Raw genomic sequence first — 25,574 nt, 5'->3', positions numbered from 1 at the left:
TAGAAATGATCCTAGTGACCATGAAAAGCTCAGTCCCAAAGTTTTTGAGAATGCTAATCTTTATTTAATAGATTTCCTAAAGGTTGCCCACATCTCCAGTATGTTCCATAACAGAGATTCAGAGCAAAGGTCAAATCAAAGCAACTTTGATGCTCACAGCTCAGTCCTTCCTGTTGTCTGCAGGACATCTGGCTCTCACTCATATCACTGAGCTGCAGAATTAGCTCACTACATCTTAGTGCTGACTTAATTTTGAGCACATTACCGAAACAAAAAATAACTACCTTTGAAACATCGTAGTTACAATGTTACTGTGACAAAGTCGGTCCCAAGTTGGTCCACATAGTTTTCTTCTCTTTTCTCTTTCTTGTCATTTATCTCTCTTTTCTTCTACCATAGAGTTTACACTCAAAGTTACAGATTCTTGTCTTCGTCTTCAAATGTTGTGGACACAATTGCAATTGCTTCTGTTATGTTTTGATCCAGCTCTTCCTTCCTCTGGAGGAAGTTCAAAGCAAGGACTTCCTCCACAAGTCCAAAGCATTCTTCATCTTTGGCTAACGTAAACTAGAAACTGTGAATATTTTCCAGATTAATGTGGTCACTGCCGTCAAATTCTTCCACTTCTTCCTGTTCTGTTTTGGAATCTTAAGTGAGATTGGCATCTGCCTTAGAGAAGAAGTATTGCTAACAGCCATGGTTCAATTCTTGAGCAAAGTGTTCAGCTTGGTATTTGTTCAATAACAGAGACCCAACTTTAAATAGCATGAAGTACCTGCTTAAGTAGCCATGCTTCCCTTTCAAACGTCCTGCTTATTGGCCAAACCAACAGCATCAGAAGAGTGAAACAAAGACGGTATGTTAATCACCTTAAACGCCTACTGGCTGCCATTGACTCTTTAAACAAGCAATTCAAACACAAAGTTTAGCATTTTAACACTTTTGAAACTGTTACTTAAAGCATGTGGTGGTTTCTTCATAACTTCAGTGAGTATTTTTTATTTATAAAAAAAAAAAAAAGGAAAATCACAATTTACCAACAATAACTTCTATTCCACATTGAGCCTGTAGCTCAATGCAATCTCTATCAACACTACCAGAAGCATGACTTTGAGTCATGGAAATAATTTTTTTTTCTTGTCATTTATCTCTCACAGTTGTCTGTCAACTGGAAAATCGGGGTTTCAATCCATGACTGAACAAGTCAACATTACAAAGAGCCCTTGGGCAAGAAAATGAATTCATCTTTTAATCTGGTGCATTCATTTGTTTTTCTTTGACAGAGAAAGACAGTGTATTGGTATAGTTCATGTAAGGCAATTCAGCGTGCATAGAGGACCGCCGTTAGGCAGATCTCTCTCCTGGGACTTTGCTGCTGCCAAAAGGCAGCCATATTCTAATGAGCACATAGTTAGGGCACTCGCATATCTTGGCGGAGCTGTGATCATCAGCTGGGGTAAAGTAAACTCTCCCTAGAAAACAGCTTGACCTCAATGCTCCTTGTTTCTCCTTCTTGACATCGCTATTATTCAGACATATTTATAAATTTATATTATTCTTCATCTGCTGCAAGTCGAAGGAGCTGGAACAGCAACACCTCATCTGCATAAGATAGTAGGTAAGTGATCTAAAAGTGCCTGGGGACATGAACAGATGGGAGTGTTTAGCAACCTTACCCACCAACCAAAACAAACACACACTTTTGCCAGAACCCACACAACCCTCGTTTCCCCCCACCAGCTCCGGATATCCCTATCCAAATGTTCACTTAACCTGTCAGCTCGCTTCGCCTGAAATCCAAGATGCCATATGCCTCGCTTTTGACTTCCAATCTTCAACTCCCCCTTTTCTTTTTCTTCCTCTCTCTCTTTCTCCTTTATGGTGACATGAAAGCTCCCCTTGAAATATGAGAATGTGTCTCCTCTGTCGTTTGATTCTTAACGCAGGACTGAGATCACAGTAGATGCAGGCGTAGCTTGTCTTGTAGAATAAAAGAGGTCGCTCAGAGCTGCACCGCAGCACTGTGGCAGCAGACATCCGCGAGACCTTTGATAATTTATCTCATGGAATACAGGGGAACAAATAGCGTGTTGCGAAAGTTATGTTGCAATACACCGAGTTGTAAAAACGAAGGATGACTGATGGGTGTGACGTCCTACAGGGAATTCGTGACGTCTCCTCCGCAGGTGAAGTGACTAACAGTAAAACATAGCAGCTTGTCTTGTCTGATATTGTGTCTCCTGTGAGTAGCGTCTGACCCGTCCAGTGAATTTCAGGCCATTTGCCCTTCCTCAGAGGGCATCTCCCAGCAGGCTTGGTTACAGCCACAGAATGTTGTTGTTTATAAGGTCATTTCCACCACAGGGGGCAGCATATTCATTACACCCACCCCATGCTTCTGTTTGTCTTTGGCAGTCTGTTTCTCTGTGGGTTTCTGTCATAAGGTCAGGTAGTTCTTACCGTCACCCCCATCTTGTTTCGCAATGGGCAGCTAAGTCATGATGGCGACAGAAGTAGAGAAATGTACCACGGAGTATAAGATGCAATAAAAATGGAGGAGTAGTTTGTTGTTGTTTTTTTTACCAAAAAACTGAGAAAGTTCGTGCAGATGTTTTTCATCCCATCTGAGTGAGGTTGAGCTATTTGGCATAAAACTGGGTATCTAGATAAGCAAAGCTTGAAGGGGGCATACTCTAAATGAAATGCAGCTGTAGTCGCAGTGAAAGGTGGTTTCACTATTGAAATCTGCAACTGGTTTTTTTTCTCTCAGATTTTCACGTGCAACAAAATCTGAAAACAATGTGTCCTTTTCTCTCTACCTTAGAGTTATGTACTACTTCGTTGTGTTTTGGTTTTAGTTTGAACGAAACGTTTAAAACTTTTAGGAGAGCATGAGCGCTTTGCAACGAACTTCACACGTAACATCACCTTCGGAAGTTACAGAAACCGATATGTTAGAATTCACACATAAAATCGCTTCAAAGAGACGCAGCAGTTTTGTGTCTCGTCTCTGTGGAACAGAAACGGAGTAAGAGAGAGAGAGAGACGGAGTTGGATATAGAGTCGGGGAGTGGGAGCTAAGTGAGGTTGTTAGGAAGCGGCGCTGACAGTCCAATCCAGCGCTGCGACCGTTCAAAAGACAGCTCCTTTTGTTTCTGCCTCCCCTTTTCTCTGGCAGCGCAGGGGAAAAAAAGAGGGTGAGTCTCTGTGTGCTGTAACCCACTGACACCTCCCTCTGATCTGCCTCCTGCACGCTAACCCCCTCCCTCCCTGCTGCATCCCTTCACCAGCACTCTAGCCTCACCTCCACCTCCCCATTCTCCCCCCACCCAATCCCTATGCTTATGCCATTGCCTAGAGTCACTCTCCTGGTTGCCACAGTAACCGAGCTCACCTCTCTTCCCCCTCGTAGTCTTCCTCCCTCTCACAATGCACCTAAACTAGAGAATCTGTCTCAGTCTGACAGAGACGCAGACGAGGGAAATTTGGAGGGAGGCATATTTCAGAAAGACGGCTGTTGTGCAGTTGTCTTCCCGTCTCCCGCTCCTCGTCCGCACGCTGCCGAGCGAGACAAAGAAAGGTAGCAGGAGGAAGAACAAGGGCAACAGTCAAAACACGAGGGGGAATAAAACAAGAAAGTGGAAAGAAAGTAAGCAATCTGGGAGTGACAAAAATTTTTGGTAACATCTCGTATTTTCCAGCTACTATAGTGCAGTAGGGTAGGTAGCATCCTCCACCTGCTCCATCCACCCTGCTCCATCCCCCCTCTATCACCCAACTCCCCCATCGCTCCCCACCCCCACGTCGGCCTGTCAGGTGGAGGAAATGGTGTCCTCCCCTAGACTCAGACACGTTGAGCACCTGAGCACTCTGCATGTCTGTCAGCGAGCTCGTCCGCTGCCATCGCTCCATCTCTAATAAGCCCACCGCCCAATTACAGCCCTATTACCTCCTCATTACCCTGGACACAACAGCAACTGGTGGCACAATCACAAAGAGAGCAGAATGGAAATCACTCACAATTCATTCAGACATTATTTGCTGATTTTTTTTTTTTCCTCTACTGGGTAGTGGCATGTTAAATGCTCTCCCAGTGATTGTGGTAATTTAGTGCAAAATGGTAATATGGGGTGCTGATGGCTATTTCTCTACTCACCAACTCCCTGGTTTTTGTCCTTTTGTGAGCTGTTGACGGCCGGATTACACTGAAGACGTAATTGGGTATTTTAAATCGCCGTTGATGAAAGATAGAAATCAGCTCAGTCATCATTGATTATCACTTCTCGGGGCACGCATCATAAATTAGGCTGTCATTTAGTTGAGTGGATTCATTTGCATATAGGCTAAAGAGGGATAGCGGAGCGCTGACCGCTCTTAAAGAGGCGATCTGTCATCAGGGACCTGTCGTAGCACGGCGGACATCATGTCTCCTGTTTGCATGATTTGTGTATATCATTAATGATAGTAAGCAAAAAATGAAAAGCTTGCTCTTTATTTTCGTATGCTTATCAGAGTGTGTAATGTTTTACTGGTTGGTATTTATTAATTAGTCTGTAACACTGAATATTTAAACATAGTTACACGTGAGCATTTACTATGTTGCTGTGTGTTGTTTATTCAAGTCAAAATCTGATGGTTTCAAACTAATCTTGAATAAATGTTAGACATTTAGAAGTAAAAATATGTATTTAATATCAAAACCACAGTAAAAATAGACTAAAGCAAACAACATTTTAGTTACTCCGTTTACTGGAACAATATAGTTAGACAACCTAAAAGGAAAATCTAAAATCGAGTTTATTTCAGCAACAAGACATCAAAGGGATTTACTTCCTAAAAATATCAACCAATTATGAAACAAGCAAGAAACATTTTGTCAAATGTAGAAGATCTAAGAAAACAACGTAGCTACATCCATCCATCCATCCATCCATCCATTTATCATCCATCCATCCATCCATCATCCATCCATCCATCCATCATCCATCCATCCATCCATCCATCCATCCATCATCTGTTCTCACATGATCCATCATCTGTTCTCACATCATCCATCCATCCATTTATCATCCATCCATCATCCATCCATCCATCCATCCATCCATCCATCCATCCATCCATCCATCATCTGTTCTCACATGATCCATCATCTGTTCTCACATCATCCATCCATCCATTTATCCATCCATCTATCCATCTACCCATCCGTTCTCATCCATCCATCCCTGCAGTCTTGTGTGCAGTGCTCGGTTGCTTCCTCAGCAGGCGGAGAGTCGTTTAACGAGAACAGAGGGACAGCGTGGCACTAATTGCATTGTGTGATTTATACCAGACTGGGCCCGCTGCAACACAGGCAGACGACGGTACTCTGAGAGCAGCTGCTTTGCCCAATATTTACTTAACCCTCTGCCGGCGGGCCTGGCACTAGTGCGGCTGATGATGGGTCTGCGGGGAGTCGTTTCGCCACTGAGTGCTTTGTACAGCAGCCGGGCCGGGGCGGCGCGCGGGGACCGGCTCAGAGTGGGAGTGTACGGGCGGTAGATTGGAGCAATTAGCCGGAAGATTGTGATTGGTCCCCTGAGAATGTCGCTAATCCGTGAGGAATGGTTGCCAGGTGATGCAACAACATTTTTTAAAATGCGCATAGCCTTCCAGCTGGGTTTGACAAATAAATAGAATTTAAAAAAATGTTTGTCAATGGTTTCACCTCTTTTTTTTTTGTCAAATGAACAGAGAAGGCCTTAATGGTGAACAGTTTTTACAATTAGCATGTTGCTACATTTGACTGCATTATTTTTAACCACGTTCACTGTTCTGTCATGAGTTAGCAGTGACAGACACTTCTATCCCACGCCTGTCTGTGTGGCTCATCTGGAGTGATGGCCTGAAACATTGTCGGGTTGCATCTGCAACTCCATTAGTTACGTCTCAAAGAAATTAGCAACCGGAGGTGGCAAAACGGTGTTAAAAGTTCAACTCTGTGTAAACATTTGCAGCCTTTATGAGGCTGATGATTTATTTAGACTTTGGAGAGGTAAACACACACTCTTGATCGCATTTTGCCTCATTGCAGGAACGATGTGATGAACAGCGGAAAAAAGAAAAGCAGAGGAGAAAACAGGCAGGGAGGGGGAGTCAGAATCGGTCTCCACAGCAACGTTGATTGATATTCTTCAGGTGGAGCAGCTGTCAAGCGGCCTGACCGCTGGAAGCTAATGCGTTGTGGGGGTACAGGGAGCAGGGGGAGGGAAGAAGACAAAAAGACCAAATAATAAAAAAAGGAAGGGACCTGGTGTGAAATGGAGGAAGAGATGTTCTTTCACTGTGATTGTGAGTCTTTCTAAGAGGGAAGGAGCATTTCATGGCCACCTTTCAGTCAACTCATCCTGCAAAACAAAGGGTGTGTCTCCATTCTGTCCATTGGAGAGGTGGAGGGGCTGGACGTTGAAATGTTTTGGAGTTCCTGCATCAACACTGTTAGTTGGCTGGCATAAAATGGTTCGAGTCTTTTTCAATAACTAGATATATGAAATCAGGATCCAGGTGTTTTGTTTTTTCAACACCTGGGCTGCAGGTGGGCTGCAGTTCGCTTCTGCTTCACATCATGATAGACAATCATTCTTTTCTTTAAGCTTGGAACTTGTTTATTTCAGTAATTTAGAGAAGCACCAAGAAATTAGATTGTGACCAGAACAAGATGACTTTTTTGGCTTGACTGGTCCTCAACAGCCATTCAGAAACATAAAAAATTAACGGAATAACATAAATACTCTTTAGAGGTGAAGAGGGATGGGAAAGTGAATGAGGAGGTCTTGAAACTAGCAACCGTCAGGATCAGTGAAATGTTTCAAATGAAGTCAGAGGCATCAAAAGTTCTTTCATGGAAAACTGCGTTTTATGAAACATGTCGACATATGACTGAGGTACATTCAGGCAGAAAACTGTTTTGTTTTTGTCTTGTTGAACTTTAAACCTTGTCCTGTCAAACAACATGCTAAATTTGGAAATGTTGGCAACTTTTGGGAAATTCTAGAGTTAATGTAAAGATCTATGTTTACTTTAAGTGCCAACAGTTTGAAATGCCATCTCAAATCCATCTGTCTTGTTTAAATGTGTAAAATCCTGTTTGACAACAAGTGCCCTTTTATACTTATGTTACTTCTCCTCTGCTCCTAAAATAAAGAGAAAATTATTTCTGAAAGCAGACGTAGCAGATGTATTCCTAATGGCTCGTCTCCACTCCACTTCTTTCTAAACCTGCTCATCTTTGTGTGGTCATAGGTCCATATCTTTCCTATAAATTATTTTATTTCTTAAGAAAAATCGAGATTTATTTACAGTCTGTCTCAGGTTTTCAAAGATGAACAAAACTTGTAGATTAGAAACCTTGAGACGACCTTTTCCACGATGTGTTTTGGATTTGGTGGTTGGAGTTTGTGCCTGAAGGCTGCAACGCTAATCGCAGTCGTATTGTTTACATTTTTTCCATTTAAAACGTTCCCATTAAAGTTGTTTTTACAGAATCTCTTTTCCATAATTTTTAATATAGTTTAAACCTGTCAGATGCATGATCAATTCCCCTTACACCCATTCAGGTGACTTTTAAAACCGGTGAATCTCACCGAGATTGGGAACTCTGTCTGGTTCAGCACCATGGACAGCACCAGTCAACCAGTTACTGCTGAGTCATGTGTAGCTGTACAAATGCTAACTATCTATTACCCTCTGATTTAGTCATTGGTTCATATCTTAAATGTTTATCTTCTGAACTGATTCACAACAAAAAAAAAGTAACTTTTTATCTCTTGACAGCAACAGAAAGTCTAAATAGTTTCAGTGCGTCAGTGCAGTTATTTTGTTTCTGATGTTTCTCAATGAATAAACAGAATCATTAACGGTGAGCTCACCACTCCCACCCCTCCCTGCTCCTCTCTCACAAAGCGCAAAAATTTAGAGAACTTTGAAACTGATTATTTAAGCTTTTTTTTTTAAATTCTTAAACATTCAGGCTTAAGCCTGAATTCTATGGCCACCAATGTCAGCTTATAAATGGGTTTCCTGTAACAGTAAGTTGTGTTTCTGCCAATAGCAGAGACACAACTGTAATCAATCTCGCATACACAGTATTAATTGACAGCACTAAGTCCCTCCTCCTGGCTCTGATTGGTCGTTTTTATCCGGGAGCAGTGAATTTTCAGACAGTAGCAGTAGCTTCAACCGGAGGTGGAGGACAGATAATCTTTCCACACATAATCCGTCTCATGTTACATTTTGTCATGACATGGTGATATCTTTAACAAATTTGGAAAATCACATTTGGTTTTTTTGTTTGTTTTTTTTAAGTGACACACTGTAACTGTAATTACTTAAAACGAGAGTTTGTTGGGTTTTTTTTACATCTGGAATGAAAACATCTCATACTGATCATGTTTGTCTGCTCTTAACTCGGCATCGTTCCACCTTCTCTCTCCTCCTCTCGGCTCTTCAGCCTCATCTCTAGGCACTCGCTTTCCCTCCCTCCTCAGTGTGGTTCCTGAATATTTAATAAGCTTGAATTACTGAGGCCCTCAACTGTAATGATGGGAAAATCAGACAATTAAAGCAGAAGGGCTCTGGCTTTAAGTCTCACCTCCCCCAGAGGAGCCAGAGATTATTTAAAGTGGCACACTGTTTGATTATCTAATCCTCCTCGTGCCCCCTCTGCTTTACTCACAGAGCAGCGTCGCCTTGCTCCACTTGCCACCGCAAATTACCATGAAACGCCAATGAGCTCCGTGTTTAAACCCATTTTCATGAGCAGGAATGTTGTGCCAGGAAATCCCAAAGGGAGTATCCGTATATGGGTTAGCTCCTTTACATTTAGGTTATCCCTGTGCTGCTCCCAGCCTTCCACAGTGTTCTTCCCTGGTTCACTCTTAGCAAATGTAATTATTAGGATGTTGAGAGGTCCACAATTGAGTAGAAAAAACAACAACTTGTTACTTGGTTGGAAAATTGACATTTCGTGCGATCAGATACGTGTGTCGGTCGATGAGAATGTTGCGTCTAGTTGATATATCTTTTCCCCAGGTGGCACAAAGGCTATTCGAGCTTGTTTTTGCTTTGTTTTTGCCTATCTTCTTTCATCAAGCAGAAGTAAAAGCGATGTAGAAAGGCAACTTTGACCTGCCGATGTGTTGTTTGACTGGAAACAAGCTCTGTTTTCCCTCCGACAGAGCCGGGTTTGTTTGGCTTTCCCAATGAGCTCGAGTTATTTTCCAGACAAAGTGATGGATCGTGATGGAGCAGACAGTTGCAGCTTCCTTAGTGTCTTCCAGAACTACACACACACACACAAACACCCCCACACACAGGGAGGTTTTCAGAACACGCAGATGAATATTCATGATTGTACAGCTGAGGCTCAACACTGGCTCATTTAGTCTTGGCCAGAGAGAGACCAATGATAACATTGTAAACAAAACGGGGTTTAATAGCCGGACTCTAACGCTGGCTAATTATCCTGCACAGTTCGTCATATAGTGGCACGCAGATTTAAGAGCTATTGTGGTGAGATTTCCTCTCAGATTTGACTCCGATTGGGGGAACGTCTTATAGCCCCTTTTGGAATAAAAGGCGAGTATCCAGCTGCTGCTCTCAGTCTGAGGGAAGAGAGAGATCTTTTATCAGAGCTTCCTAATGAGTTCTGCACAAATGGACTCCAGTCTACAAATATCATTTGATTGTTTGCAGCATAATGGACGAAGTATCTGGCAAATACTGCCAGTGTTGGTTTTATATTAGACTGAATTTCGTGTGCAGAAAGCACATCCAGTCACCAGGGACAAGATTGAGATCCACATTTTTAGCTTTTTAATTTATTTGTTAGGGTTACTTGATATGACACGACTTTAATTAGTTTTAACTAACAATAATTGGATGCAAAGGTTTGAATTTACTGCAACTTCGAGTTCAGCTGCCCACGTCGACAAGCCGAATGTCTTCTGCAGTTGTTTCATGAGTTAAAGCTTGAGCTGTTTGGACAAGAAGCATGAATTTCTGGTTTTGAAATCCCAAAGCACTGTTCAGGCTGTCCGACACGGAGGTGACAGCATCATGCTAGGGTTCTGCTTTGCTGCCAGCGGTACTGTTGCATTGCACAAACTGAATGGCATAATAAAGAAGCTCTACTTTCAGATTCTACCATCTCATCTCATCTCAGGTCTACAGTAAAATAGTTGAATATTTGACATAATTGGATGTTTCTGAAGCACAAGGATCCCAAACACATTCAAACTGCTTTGAAATGGGCAAAACAGACCAACAAACAGACCTGGTCTCGACCCGAATGTTAGAAATGAATTGACTGAGTAAAAACTTGACTTGTATTTGAAAAGAAAAAGAAAAAAATTTAACAAATGTTACAAATTCAACCACAAACCTTGGTGAAATTATGCCTAAGTTTTATTTTTGTTGTGTAAAAATGTACTGTTCACATATTTGTTAAAATTGTGTCAATGTCCTGACAATGTAAAATGAGACAGAAGCTTCTCTGGCTCCACCTAGTGGACTCAGAGACTCACAGCTGTTTGCAGAAGCAGAAACAACCAATCAGAGCCAGGAGGAGTATCTTAGCAGTGTCAATTAAACTCATGTACACGCTGCTCACACCCTTCCCCTACGTTCAAGGCTTTTAACGTAATTTAACATAATTTAAGCCGAAGATTGCTGGTGTGCTGCAGCTGTTCTAATGGTGGAGAAACAGACTGATGTTACAGGAAATCCGACATTTTATTGAGTTCTCGGTTGGCCCCGGTGTGATAGAGGGGCTTTAGAGGAAAGGTTGTGGCTGAGCAGAGAGTAGAGGGGAGGAGCTATGATGGGCTTGTTCAAATCTTCAGTTTTTCTCAGAACTTCCTACTGCAGCTTCAAGGGTCTTTTAACCAAACATAAATATATATGAACCTAAATGTATAGTTTTATTCTGCATAGATTGAAGAAAATCCACGTTAAATTAAAACTTTTTCACATATTTTGTCTATTCATAAAAGGTGTATCATACAACACAAATATTGTCAAAAAGGCCCAAATTGAATGTATCATTCATGCATTTGATGAGAGTTTAGATTTCTAACTCTACTCTGTATACGGATGAACAAACAGAACATATGCAGCTTGTGATTCTCTGAACATTGAACCTTTAAATACCTGGAAATACCCTCCACCGTCTCCCTGGGTGAAGCTGTGAAGACAGAAGATATCTCAGCTCCCTCAGCCCTGTAGCTTGATACGGGAATGTGGGGCAACTGTGTGGCTTCGGGGTTTAAGCTTTCCTTCAGCCTGCTGATTTGAATATCATTCAGCGTCCATTTGCATCTAGTTTTAATAGCAGTTTACTCAGTGAAGCGGAAGATGACATCTTTATCTGCGGTTGACACATGAGGCCGTGCGCCTGCGGCTAGCGTGTGTCTAGTTAATGAGCAGAGGGATGCTGCTGCTGATTAGGGGCGGCAATAAAAATAAAAAAAACGCTCAACTCCAGAGAAGGAATAAAACCGGGCCCAGACCCAGACGGTTACAGACTGGGTACTGCCAAGAGGTCCGCTTGTTTTTCTGTTTAATTGATTCTGAAATGAGAATTAGAAAAAAAGAACGTAAGATGATATTGAAAATTGTTACTAAATGTTTGGATTAAGTAATTTTTAAAAGGAAAACTAAATTTCAGAGATATACTGTAGATGTAGTGGCAGTCCTGGTAGAGATGTGTAAAAAGATTTAATAATCCAACTTTAATTTTCAGTACTCTTATTTATTTAATATTTGAATTAAACAACATCGTGGGATAAAAGTTTATCCACTGATATTCATTGCTGACTAAGGTAAAACTGTTGTTAAGGTTAATGATGTCATGAACTCCTTTAAATATTTTAAATTAAGACTTTAAATTAAAAAAAAACATGTAAACTTTGCTATGCAGCTAAAAATCAGTCATCACTGGGTCTTTCTACATGTTAATGATCTAATGTATATGTATATAAAAAAGAAGGAGGAAGCATTAATTATTTATGTGCGTTTCTGTCCACTCAAATATTAGACTGGACAAGCCTGATTCCAGGTATCCCTGCTGCTGCAATGCTGGGAATACTGCACACTAAGCCAATGTGTTGTCATGGCAACCGCAGCAGCTGTCAGAGCACCTCCTGTAAGAGTGACAGATGATTTTTATTACACAGGCTGCGAACACTGGAAGGGTCTCCCTCCTTCCATCGGCATACGTATGCCAGCCTGATCAAATCGCACTTCCAATGCCAATGATTGAGATGAGGCCTAATTAAAGCCCGGGCCCGCCTGGGCTCACAGTCCACTCGTCGTTACACACAGCCCACTCTGGCAGTTCTGGCGCCAGAACTGTGGAGATGACCCAATTCAGGAAGTACATTTAAAAAGATCGGTCTTTTGAGCCGCTCTTAATCGTTGTAATTAAAATTTTTCAGCACGCACGTTGCAAGTCACATATCTAAATAACAGGGAGGAGTTAAAAGGTTTGCTGGTAATTTGGCGTCAAGCTGCGAATTGTTATCCCTTATTTTCTTCTCTCAACTGACTTTGAGTGGCCAAGGTTACGGTGACACCGTGGGGCCGGGCTTGTCCCCCGAGACCGCGCTCCGCTCACTAATACACTCGAAGACAGCTTCACAGCAGGGACTCTGATAGTAGAGTGATGAGGAGGCACTTTTTATCCGCGTGGTTTAGCTGACTGCACCTGTTTCCCCGTCAGTGGGCTCCAGATTGTTGTTGATCAAGTTCAAGTCAAAGTTTTCGAGGCGCTCTAGGAGAAAGTGACTTACTGCCGCTTATTATTACCAGCATGTTTTTGATGTAATTACAAATCAAAGAATAAGCTATCTTTTCTTTTTTTTTTAAACCACACCACTGAGTTACAGTGAGCTGTTGCCTTTTCGGCAGCATATTTCCAGTCAGGGTAAGACTCGGAGAGATAGATGTACCAGGTTCCCGTTGCGATCTGTCAGACAGACAGGGCTGACGCTTTTGTTGATAATTGCTCTGCCTAGCCATGATCTGAATTAGCATATGAAAGTTGCCTCTTTTTTTCCTCCCTCCCCTCTCTCTGGAAGCGCATAGCTGTAAGCCAATTTGTAAGTCATTTAAGATGACAGAAAGTGGTTGTATCCCAGAGGTGCTCTTTTCCTCTTGATCTTTAATTTTTTTTTTGTCTCTCTCTCCTTCAGTGTGTCTTCACCTCCTCCTCCCGTCTCATCCTTCCTCTTTTCATGTCTCAATTAGAACCGCCGTGGAATGCCTTCAGCGATCCGTTCTGATCCTTTCGGGTTAAAGCGGGGTGGTTCGGGGCAGATGGTCGCTCAGCAAGCTCAGGTCAAAGTGCTCAGCTACGCCGCCATGTGTCATTGTGTCCCACCTCAATGGAAACCCTGCTCCCTCAGTCCTTGGTGCTCATTATTAACCTTTGTGTCTTCCGATGACACGTGTGCAAACTGTCCTTGGTCGAAAAGTGCTTCAATAGCACACTGGCAGGATTTTCACTCTTTCTGTTACGTTGCGCGAGCGATTAGGGTTTCGATGGCAAACTGCAAAGTGTCCTGGAGAACAAAACGTCTGCTTGCAAGCTCAGCGTGGCTTAAACAGGGATTAATTGAAGCTATTTAGTGAGGAGCCACAGAAAGAGACTTGTGTTTGCAGCACCAGCGATGCCAAAGCAGCTGGGTGGGCCGGGAGGAAGGGACGAGACGACGACTGATGGTCCTGCAAGCCACCTGGGCTGAAATGAAGCCGTAATTTACAAAGCGTACACACAGGTGTGAACAAAAACCCTCGCTCGTACATCGGACATGTTCTAACGCAGGCTGCGGCGGACGGGGTCAGGCATGCGGTGAGCGCAGCAGGGAAACGAGCATCTTCAGTCGCTATTATTGACCATTGGTCCCTGCTGCTGCATGAGGCGTTAGCGGACTAACACTCACTTGCATGCACACATGCGTGAAAATACACAGAAATATATTAAAATGCAAACAGAAATCCCTGCAGCCCGCCAGGATGCAACCACATGGTACGTACATTTAGGCTGCAGCTTTGTATTAGGGAGTCTGTGCTACTGCTGGGTGTGGAGGGGTCAGGGTTCATCCAAAGAAGTAATGAAAATTGCTTGTAAAAAAATATTGACACAATTGCACAAAATATTGATGTTTTATTACTAAAACAGGGTCCAAACGTCTGCTACAGGGCCACAACTGTCACGTTGAAAGTTCAGGCGTGCCATAATAAGAACTTTTTTCTGATTCTTGTTTTTTTGTTATTTCTTTATTTTACCTGCTTAAAAATGTACTTCACACAAACTACCTTAATGCAACTAGCAAATAGTCTGCTTTTTTATGAAAAAAAGGCATCTGTTCTGAAATCCTCAATAATTTCCATTATAAGAAGATTTTATTTGTCTGTGAAAATGCCAAAGCCACAACCTCATTATGCTCACAGTGTGGTTACACTCAGCTCTGGTGTAACCACACTGGTGTGTGCATTCCCCCTCCTTGTTCCTCTGACTGCAACAACCAAGTACCTAAAAAAGACAAATGCACAGTTTCCACACCCGTAAACATGAAAGGTCTGTGGAGTTCTTCTCTTGTTTCACTGTCAAAGGAGAAGAAGGATGAGGATGAGGAGCAGGAAGATCAGGAAGAAAAATAATACGCACAAGCTACCAGTCGATCAGGACAGATGGGAGCTCAGCCTGGATCTGCTGCTGGTTTAAACAGGAGTTTTTCTTTCCACTTTCACCACATGCATCCTCAGCATGGGGATTATTGCAAACTAACAACTGGATGCAATTAACTGTCCACTGTCGGCGCTTATTTTGATGAAGAGGCAAAGTCAGTGACTCAATGCGATCTTTTGGGTGCTTAGATAGAAATCTTTTTACTCATTTAAATTATAAGATAAACCTAACCGCATTATTTTATGGTAGAATTGAACTGGAATGGATTTAATTGACTTTGATTCTGTCTGTACGATTGGACTGAATTAATTGTACATTTTGCTAAAGTACTTAAGGTATTGAAAGAAGATAACACTGTTCAGGTCTGTAAGTACACATGAGAGCAGTTTCCTCTAATCGAAGCCTTGACTAGAAAGAAAACTGCTCCACTCCTCATACTGGACTCCAAATATGGCAGATCTTACAGAGTTGTGTTTTGTCCTTTTTCTGAATTCTACCATGAAGGCTGCTGTTGTTTGTGCTGATGCCAGACAATGTTCCTATAAAAGGAAAGAAAGTGGAAAAGAGAGGTACAAGCTATAGCCTGCTAAATGGAAACAACACACCCTCACATGTCCTCTCCCTTTTGATTCCAGGGTGTTTGTTGTGGACACTTTTACAACATCTGAGCAACTAGCGAACAAAATACCCAGCAGGATGTCAAATCCATGGTCTCCTGTTTCTAACTAGGTCAACACTTGCTTACAATATCATGGCCACGGCTCTTTACTCTTCTCCTCTACCAGTTTTATTTCTTTTTCTGACGTTCGTGTCTTTCTTAAAGCTGCAGTATGTAACTTTTATTAAATGCTTGTTAAAACTGTGCCATTTTGTGATAGTTTGTTATGAGACAGACAGATAATTTGTAAAAAGATCAATCTCCGCCAACTCCTCTCTGAGTTACTATTGTCATCTGATGAAATGCACCACTCCATGTCAAAAACAACCAATCAGAACCAGAAGACGGGTTTTAGCGCTGTCAATCAACATTGTGAAGGCACTGCTCAATGTTCTAATGGCAGAGAAACAACTTACTGTTACAGGTAAACCATTTATCTGCTGTCATTGGTTGCATGCTAGCTAGTCTGAGCGTTCACAACAGGTTGTGTTAGAGCAAGGAGGAGAAGGAAGGGGGCGATGAACAGCGTCACACGGAAGGTCATAGGCAGCGCTAAGACCCGCCTCCTGGCTCTGATTGGTTGTTTCAATGTTAGCACTAAGAGAAGGCAAAGGCGCTACATTTTTCCACAGATTATATGTTTCATACCATTCTGTCACAACAAAGTGGCATTTTTAGCAAATATGTAAAAAATATTCTTCCTAAAATTTACACACTGCAGCTTTAATTCCCAACAAACTCAAGATAGATGCTGTCATGTGCTGTGTTTGGTGATCTATATTCCCTTATTTTAAGGATGTGCTGTGTAAGAGTCTCCCCCAGCAGTCTTAATCAGTGTTAAACTGGCATGACAGGACTAAATGAGGGTAATTTAACACCCCATAAAGTCTGCATCATGATGAGTCTCACAGTACCTCCAGAATCCCCCCGCCATGCGCCAGCCTCATTTGATCACCATCCCTGATAGGCCTCTCCATCATTCGTGACATAAAATACTCCAGCAGCCACCGGCTACGGCGCACATCGTCCCCTCATAAATATTGACTACCTCCGTCTCCTTCCACGTGTTCATGCAAATTAGCGTTACATTACCGCCATCCGACCTGCGCAGCCGTGCCTTATCAAAGAGCTCTGTGATCCCCGGCTCCTCGCACTTTAGTCTGGAGCGGGAGGAGAAAAAAAAAAAAAAAGGAAGAGCAGACCTGTGTGTGAGAGTTTCCCCCAGGAGAGAGAGGGAAGAGCGATGAGCTACATGATAACGAGCTGTGTTACACTGCTACACAGCACAGTCTTGTCACTGCGCCTCAGAGCCGTTCGGAGCTAAATGGGCTGCAGCAGATGTTTGGTGACTACAATCACACAGGGCTGCGTACCTCACTTGACTTGCAAATATTTGCTAAGTGACTTCAATATTGGATCTTCTCTGTTCCCCGCTTCTACAATGTATAAGACGAAATGAATACACTCAGCTGTCTTTCTCTGCTACCGTCTGTGATTGTCACGTCTTCTTTTATTATTATTATCTTAAAAAGCCAACCTTCTCCTGTGACGAAATCTGGAGGCAACTGGTCCTTCACTTATTCCTTTCACATGTCAATCATGATTTTTTAGACTCCAAAAGATGGCAGTCCATGAAAAAATGAACCATCTTTTTCTCAAATGTCTTCTAGTATTCTCCAAATCATTGTACAGTCGTTGACCAAAACACTGGAGCACCACGCTAAGCATCCCAAAGCAATGCTTTGATTTTAATGATATTTGGAAGACCATTTTGCTAGGATCTGCTGTGTTTACAAAGGCAGAAGAGCAGGCATGACTAAGTCCAGTCGCAGGGAGCTTCTATCCTGCAACTTTTAGATGCATCCCTGCTTCAAAACACCTGAATCAAATGGTTACTGGATACCAGGCTTCTGTAGATGTCAAATGACATCCTGTTGAGGGAATTCAGGTGTGTTGAGAAGGGATGCCTCCAAACTTTCTCCAGGAACGGTGGCACTAGAGAGTGTTACTGGAACCCATTGAGTGGAGCCGTTGTGTTACAGGTAGCTGATGCTGACAGTCAGTCCAATCAGGGAGTGAGTGAAGGTGACCCGGCAGAAGATGTTTTGTTTACCCATTTGGACTTACGGCCCTTGGCTGACAGACTTCTGTTTTTACGAGAAATATTGTACGTTTGTTTTAGCTGTAGTAATCATCTGTGGGGCGAATCCTTACATCCCGGTGCTTTTGTGTTTCTGTTTTGGTTAATTTCTTGGCATGAGAGTGACAGCAACAGGCCAAACCACGTAAGAGACTCTAGTTGTGTTTGTCTAGCGTAATACAGTGGTTTACTATTTCTTTTAATGTTTATTGCACAAGACAATTAAGCTGAGTGGGAGCACAGCAGGGACTAATGAATCAAGAGAAGATGCTTCATGGGAAGAAATAGATAGCTTTTCCACACTTTGCAGTGTGGTGCACTTATCTTGTGGGTAACATAAATATGTCACATGTTGTAATGACTTCCCCCACAGGCATTTAAAGCATTTATGGGTGTCATTTTATCATCTATGTTTCACTGATTTTATGATTTCATTAAAGTACATCTACACTTAGAAATGCTTTATGGTGTGCTGATATTGCTTTCTGAATGTGTTTCTTCTCAGTGTCACGGTTTCTAATTACATCCACTGGTGCCCTGTATATCCTGGATGTGCAAATGGAAGATGGGCTTTACAACTACAGGTGTATGACACGACATCGGTACACAGGAGAGACCCGACAGAGCAATAGTGCCCGTCTCATTGTCTCAGGTAAGAAGCCAGAGTTTTAAAAGTCCCCATCATCAGTGTAAACAGACAGCATTTCTAAAAGTGAATAAATTTTTTTTTTAGCTGTTTACCAAGTAGAGATTAAAACTCCCTCATTAGGGTAGAAAATGAGGGAGATTTTCTACCCAAAATAACAAATTAAAAGTATAAATATATGCATATAAAACCAAGAAACATATGGCTGTAAAATTGTACCAGTGACAAATCCTGTAGGTCATTTGAATAGAAATGAAGCTGACAGCATAAAAGCACTTAAATAAAGAGATTATGTGCCATAAAGGTAATTTGAACTTGGGTGAGAGGCAATGCTCCTTCTCTTCAGCAATATAAAGAGGCAGTACTAGTTCTACAAAATGGATCTGGGAAGTAAAGAAATGCAAGGATACAAAATAGGGGTGTAAATTCTTAAAGAGGAATCTGGGGTTTTTGCTCAAGGACACTTGGGCATTTGGTCAAGGCAGAGCTGAATCTGAGCTCCTGACCTTGTGCTCACCAGATGACTTATTTGTTCACTGGTTCACAGTGTCCTCAGTTCATTGCAGACAAGTTTAGCATAAAGTTCCTGGACCTAATAATCACGAGTTACTTAAAACATTTCAGTAGATGCTTTTGACGAAGCATCACACATTGGGTAAATCTCAGCCTGTAGCAACAAAGCTTACAGCCCAACTTACACCTCGCTCTTTTGCCCTTCAGATCCAACCAACTCAGCACCGCACATACTGGACAGCTTCGAGCGTCGCGAGGTGATGACGAATCATCGAGTGGAGCTGCCCTGCAAGGCCTCAGGTCACCCGGCGCCCAAATACCGTTGGCTTAAGGACAACCGACCGCTGGAACCAGACACACGCTTTAGACAGAGTGTCACAGGCCTGTTGATAGAGAGAGCCCAGCCCAGTGACACGGGGGCATATGTGTGTGAAGTGTGGAATAGCTACGGCAATGCTGAGGTTGTTGGCAGGTTGCACGTAAAAGGTCAGTGCTCATTGGTAATCTGCATACCCACCATGGGGAGTAAAATCAGTTTTATCAGATGTCTAAAGTGCTTAATGTGACAATGTACATATTTTCCTTTCTTGACATCGATCACTGATGTCTGATTACCTCCCTAAAACACAGAACCTCTGAAGGTAACGGTGAGTCCACGGAAGGTGAAAGGCAGCGTGGGAAGCCAGGTTTCCTTGACCTGCAGTGTAACTGGCTCTGAGGAGTATCAGCTGTCTTGGTACCGCAATGGAGAGCTCATTTACCCCAGCAACAGTATCCGCATGACAGGCCAAAGCAGAGAGAATCTGGTTATGGCTGGAATGGCCAAGAGCGACGGAGGAGCCTATCAATGCTTCGCCAGGCACGGCAAGATGTCTGCCCAGGACTTTGTTCAAGTGATACTGGAAGGTCAGAACTCACAGTGATAAATGGGTGCTTAGGTGTTTGTATCAATTTGTGAATATGTGATCTCTAAATGCAACTTCTATGCAGTTTTTAATCTAACACATGTTGTCCGTCACAATTTGCTGTTTTGAATAATTATTTCAGGATTGTAATGCCCAGTCTACTGAATTTTCAATACATTTGTTCTGTAGATGTTTTAAATTGGATTTTCTAACATTCTTTGATGATCTTAGCAGACACCATGTGACTATATTTAAATCCAATCTGTGTCCAGATGGCACCCCGAAGATTCTGGCTTCATTCAGCGAGAAGGTCTACAACGTCAACGAGTTTGTGTCACTGTCGTGCACGGTGAAGGGCACACCGGAGCCTAGGGTAACGTGGTCGCTGGACGACGAACCTGTGATCCGGGACAGTCGGCACCGCATCTCCTACTACACCAACGCCGAAGGCCACGTGGTCAGCCACCTCAACATCACCCAGACCCAGGTCCCTGACGGAGGGGTGTACCGCTGCATCTGCAACAACTCGGCAGGGACGGTTTCCTACCAGGCGCGAATAAACGTAAGAGGTGCTTGTCAGATCAACTCTTCCAGCACACCATCACATACACACATCAACATGCCTTGAGAAGTTTCGTTTTGACGCGGCCTTAAAAGCACCAAGATGTGCAGACGCAGAAGGAGTGCCTCACTAAGTTTGTGAAAAGTGTTTAGGTCTTTGTCTTATAAATTTGGAAGAAAAATAAACATTGGTTTCAGCTGAAATGTTTCAGTGCTGAGAAAGTATGTTTTTTATTTCTCTCATATCTACAGTTGTTCCAAAAATTATTATCTAAATAGGAGTTGAACTAAACTCCGCATGTGATCTCAGCAGTGTAATTTAACTGAATATTTTAAAGATTTGTGTTTTACTTACTTATACAAAGTATGAAAGTCTTTACCAGTGGATATTTTCTCTTTTAGAGAAAGCAAAGGGTTGAACTCACTGCAGTACCAGACAAAACAACACACAAGAGAGTAGTGAACCAAACTTGAATGCAACACAACATTGAATCTACTTCTTGCTGTTGTTTAAAACTAAATATTTCTGTTCAAGCTTAGACCAGCTGCTTTACCGGTTATATGACTTCTGAACATGTTTCAGAAGTAAAACTCAAGTTTCTACATCATGCAAAAGTGGAAAAAAGCAAAAACTGAAGATAAAACAAAGATCGCAACGTCTAACAGCCATTGCGATGGAAATGACCCAACCTGTGTAGAGTCAAGTTGAGTTGACTTCATTCTGAGAAGCGATACCATGGCTTTCTAATATTGCAACATCTTGTTCCACAAGAACTTGTACCAACCAGAAACAATTGGATTGAGCACTAAAATGGTAGATAGTTGTTGATAAGAAGTCAATCTTTAAATATTTGTATTGCACTGTCAGAACAAACATCTAATGTGTCATAAAAGCATCAAGCTCCACAGTGAAAACAAAATGCTTCCTGACTACCATGAGAGCTGGAGTTGATTCATACTTATAAAAGTAAAAGGGTAATTTTTCAACACAAAACTGTAATGTACAGCAGAAAGTGCCACTCTAGAGTGGGACGGCCAATCCTTTCGGCAGCCGTGGAGCTTGATAAGTTTTGGGTAGTTCTGATAATACAGAGGGAAAACTGTGTGGAGATTAAGTGTCCTATGGAACCTGATGAGGTACAGAGTTAAATTTGTGTTTGTAGAAATAGAATTGTAATCAAATTATACTAAAGGACCTCTTGCATGACTTATTGTGTGGTAGTGCAAATAACTCAAATCATGAGTGAGAAAAGCAGAAAGGTTATGTTTCTGGTTGAGACTAACACTTTTTCAATGCCATGAAGAAAACGTAGTGAGGCATTCTGGAACGCCCTTGCAGGTTTTCGTTCTCTCACCTTGTTTTAAGAATAAACAAGGCATGTAAACTTTGTGTTGTTTTTAGAACAAACACAACACAGCACAACTATCATTCAGCCAACCCCACAAGCCTCAAAATCATTTTAAGAGAGTTGTCTCTCCAATGTTGTCCTCAAGGGCCTGCCAGCATCAGACCAATGAAAAACCTCACTGCCATTGCTGGGCGGGACATGTACATCCACTGCCGCGTCATCGGCTACCCTTACTATTCCATCAAGTGGTACAAGGACTCCAATTTGCTGCCGTACAACCACCGGCAGCGGGCCTTTGAGAACAACGGCACCCTGAAGCTGTTTGATGTGCAGAAGGACGTGGACGAAGGAGAATACACGTGTAACGTGCTGGTGCAGCCTCAGCTGTCCACTCACCAGAGCGTCTATGTTACTGTTAAAGGTAAGGCCCCGGTCTAAACAGCTGTAATGCAGGCCACGCAGTTAGAATGTCAGACTGGGCGAATAATCACCGAAATATTAATAATGCTATTTTTGTTGCAGCAACAGTTTGTAGTTATTGGTTTCGCATTATGATGGATGCCAATATGTGGTGCTGTTTGGGGAACGTTGGTGGCATATATTTATTGACAACATTGCAAAGTAATAGATCTATACCATGTTTAATTTGCGTGATGTAGAACATGCATTTTACAGTTCAAACAGATATTTGTTGGTTGCTCTATGTAACACACATATAGCAGAGCTCATCTCCATCATCCCAGCCAGCCAGTTCATCTGAAACGCACCGGAATATGCATCGGTGCTGAGCACAGCCAGATGAAGATAACCTCAGATGGCTTTTTCCTCAGTGACGCTGCATAATTTGCAACACCGGACGGGTAAGCCCGGCCCCTCCCTCTCTCTGGCGGGCCCTGACGAGCTAACGAGTGTGTGAAGGGGGGAAATCACACAGCGTAGGCAAAAGCTACACTGCGATTCCACCTCGGCTAATTTGGCTCTCAGCTGCTTAGCATTCCTCCGCTTCCGAGAGGGAATCCCCAGGAGCGTATTATGCCTATTTTGTTGTGAATTAAATAAGCACTGAAGTGCTGCTTATTCCAGTGCTATTTTGAATCATTAATTTTCCAAAGGATCTGCTTCTCACAATGGCTACAGCGTCCCCAGAGAGCAAAAAAAAACAGGGGCGGGGGGTAGGGAATGTTGTCCGCGTGTTATTGGATAAATTTCAGCTGATTTCACAGAAAATAAGCAATTTTCATTCCTGCCAAAAAAAACAACCTGGGATGAGGAGGAGAAATGCAAACATGTGCTGATGTTAAACTTTAATGAATATCATGTAAGCCACATGCCTGCAGGGGAAATAAATTTGCATGTCTCTTCCACAGTCCCACCCACCATCCACCCATTTGAGTTTCCCCGGTTCTCCATCGGCCAGCGAGTCTTCATCCCGTGCGTCGTCATGTCCGGCGACCAGCCCGTCTTCATCACCTGGCAGAAAGACGGCCGGCCTATCCCGGCCAGCCTGGGCGTCACCATCGACAACATTGACTTCACCAGCTCGCTGCGCATCTCCAACCTCACGCTGGCCCACAACGGAAACTACACCTGCATCGCTCGCAACCAGGCTGCTGCCGTGGAGCACCAGAGTCAGCTCATCGTCCGAGGTGAGGAAAGAAGGCGCAGAGAAGCAAGCAGTAGAAGTGCTTAGATTTTCTCTTTTTTTTTGCTTCAGAATCCAGAACTAAAACACATTTAAGCATCAATAACCAGAACTCTGTTTCACTTGCAGTTCCTCCTAAATTTGTGGTGCAACCAAAGGACCAGGATGCCATCTACGGGAAGGCGGTGATCCTCAACTGCTCAGCTGAAGGCTATCCAGTTCCTACCATCCAGTGGGAATACTCCAAAGGTAAACAAATGCTTGTGATGTGGCCATTTATGTTGACTTTTTGTAAATTTTAGTTTCTATCAATTTAGTTTTTCTTTGGGCAGTTAGAATATACTGAAGTTAGTTTAGAAGCAAATTCTGTAATTAACTTTTATATTTGTTTAGATTACTTTGGTAACTTTTAGACCTGTCCATAAATTTAAGGGATTAAAAACACACCAGGTGTGTGCTGGGCGTGCTTTTGTTAGGCAAACGTCCAAAGTGAAGACGGGAGGTTTTTGCACGGGAAGGTTTGATTTTTTTTTACCACTTTTTGAACTCGAAACATCAGAATAAGTTAACTTTCATTTTCAACTAAGTTGTAAATAAATTTTTTGTAATTGTTTGTCTATATTTTTGCAAGAAATAAAGGGTATATATTTTTAAAACAATCAAGTCGAAAGTGAGTCCATGAACCAAATCATCCTTTGCTAACCACTGCCTTGATTGGAGATTTTTGGTTTTGGGTCTTAGAAGCTCAAACTTACATGAACAAAGCAAACATGTGGAAAAAAAGGTTCTGGTGGCAGAAAAAAATTTACTTTTTCATCTGGATGCAAAACATCTATGTGAGGGAACTCAGACAGTGCATCAGCACTGAGAAACACGGTAGTGGTAGCATGATGCTGTGGTGATACTATTCTTCAGCAGGGGACTGAAGCTGGAGCTAAATACTGGTCAATTCTGGAAGGAAACCTTTTAAAGGGGCGGTTTTATGTATTTTCCTGACATATAGTGCCATCCTATAGCACTATTGTGTAACTATGCTGTAGTTTTTATGATAATCCTGTGTATGTCCAAAACAACTTAAAAATTGACTTCTGTCTCTTTAAGATGCTCCTACCCTTTCCATTACTCCATCTTCAGCACATCATCACAACAATACTTCTCCATTGATGGCCTTTACAGTCGTATTTAGGAGCATTGTAGTTTGTATGATAATCTCAGCAGACCAGCTCCACCAGGTGTTTGCTAATTGCTGCTACCGCTAGTCTGGAGGAGCTCTGTGGGTTGGGAGCTCTGGGAAACAGACAATACATTGCATGAACAGGGATTAAGGCACTCTTAACTGTTTGCCATGGAATACCATATTAGTAAACGACATTTTGCTTTCCTTCATATTTACAAATGTCCATTTTTTCGCAATGACTTCCTCACAGTCTAACCCAAGTGACTGTCCTGCTCTGCTTTCTCTGAAAGGTGCCGGGGTACCTCAGTTCAAACCCATCGCCCTCAACTCAGGCTTTCGCATCGAAGTTCTGGTGAACGGCTCTCTGCTCATCAAGCATGTGCTGGAGGAAGACAGCGGCTTCTACCTCTGTCGGGTCAGCAACGACGTCGGGGCCGATGTTAGCAAGTCCATGTATCTGAACGTCAAAAGTAAGTCTCATCTTCAAATACCTCTGTTCTGAAAAGACTCTGGGAGCCTTTTGTACCTTTGGGTGGTTTGTCCCTGTCTGGTGCTTTTCTAGTGATAGCTACCGCTAAAACTCAGAGGTGAAGCTGCATTCAGGGTGTCTAAGAGATAGCATCCTGCCGCTTGAGTCTGTACTTCCTGTTAACTGCTGCTCTTGCATTGGTGAAAGTGAAGAATTTAGTTGCTGAGTGAGAAAGTGGGGATTTTTAAGTACTTTGGGTTAAGCCCTGGATTCTGCTTATAGCCAGAAACTGCAATAAGGAATTTTTGTGGAGCAGAACTGTGGAGATTTCTTCACCTTGTATTTGCTAAAAGACAGAAACATTTTCTTTACGGTGCAAACAAACACCTAACAGTACAGCATAACATAGAGAACGTCAGTTTTTTTTTTTTTTTCAAAAATGCCAGAGTTGATTTTTTATGCACAGTGTGCCATCTCCAGCTTTATTCTGGCTGGATGCACATTTTGATCAGTCATTGCTAGATGAGGCTTAGGACCCTGCAGCTTTTATCAACCTTAAGCAGAGGACTTCCTGCCGAGATCCTCGCTGTCTGCCAAACGGTAGAGTTCCTCTGCGACTCTGTCTTACTGAAGGCTCAGAATTAGAACTACATGTCTAAAAATATTGGAACAGGGCAGCACTTCATGGTGTGGTAAAATAGTGTTGCTTCTCTTTATAGATTTCTTTCTGTTTTGCATTTTTTTTCTCTCTTCTTCGTGGAATTGTTTCAATTCTGCATCATGAGT

At 42.5% G+C, this 25,574-nt stretch overlaps 1 protein-coding gene across 2 annotated transcripts in view; it reads left to right on the top strand.

Moving 5' to 3' along the window:
* The window catches only part of dscam (DS cell adhesion molecule), a 97,274-nt gene that overhangs the window by 46,059 nt on the left and 25,641 nt on the right, over positions 1-25,574 (top strand). For both annotated transcript variants that reach the window (XM_023342675.1, XM_023342674.1), the window contains exons 4-11: positions 18,032-18,178; positions 18,893-19,171; positions 19,316-19,591; positions 19,863-20,159; positions 21,646-21,921; positions 22,868-23,146; positions 23,272-23,391; positions 24,610-24,789. In XM_023342675.1, coding sequence (XP_023198443.1) covers positions 18,032-18,178; positions 18,893-19,171; positions 19,316-19,591; positions 19,863-20,159; positions 21,646-21,921; positions 22,868-23,146; positions 23,272-23,391; positions 24,610-24,789 — 1,854 coding nt within the window. The remainder of the gene's footprint in view (positions 1-18,031; positions 18,179-18,892; positions 19,172-19,315; positions 19,592-19,862; positions 20,160-21,645; positions 21,922-22,867; positions 23,147-23,271; positions 23,392-24,609; positions 24,790-25,574) is intronic.

Source organism: Xiphophorus maculatus, chromosome 11, assembly GCF_002775205.1.
Source record: "Xiphophorus maculatus strain JP 163 A chromosome 11, X_maculatus-5.0-male, whole genome shotgun sequence".
NCBI lineage: Eukaryota > Metazoa > Chordata > Actinopteri > Cyprinodontiformes > Poeciliidae > Xiphophorus > Xiphophorus maculatus.
The sequence above is the reverse complement of the archived record's forward strand: the minus strand, read 5'-3'. Positions and strand labels throughout refer to the sequence as shown.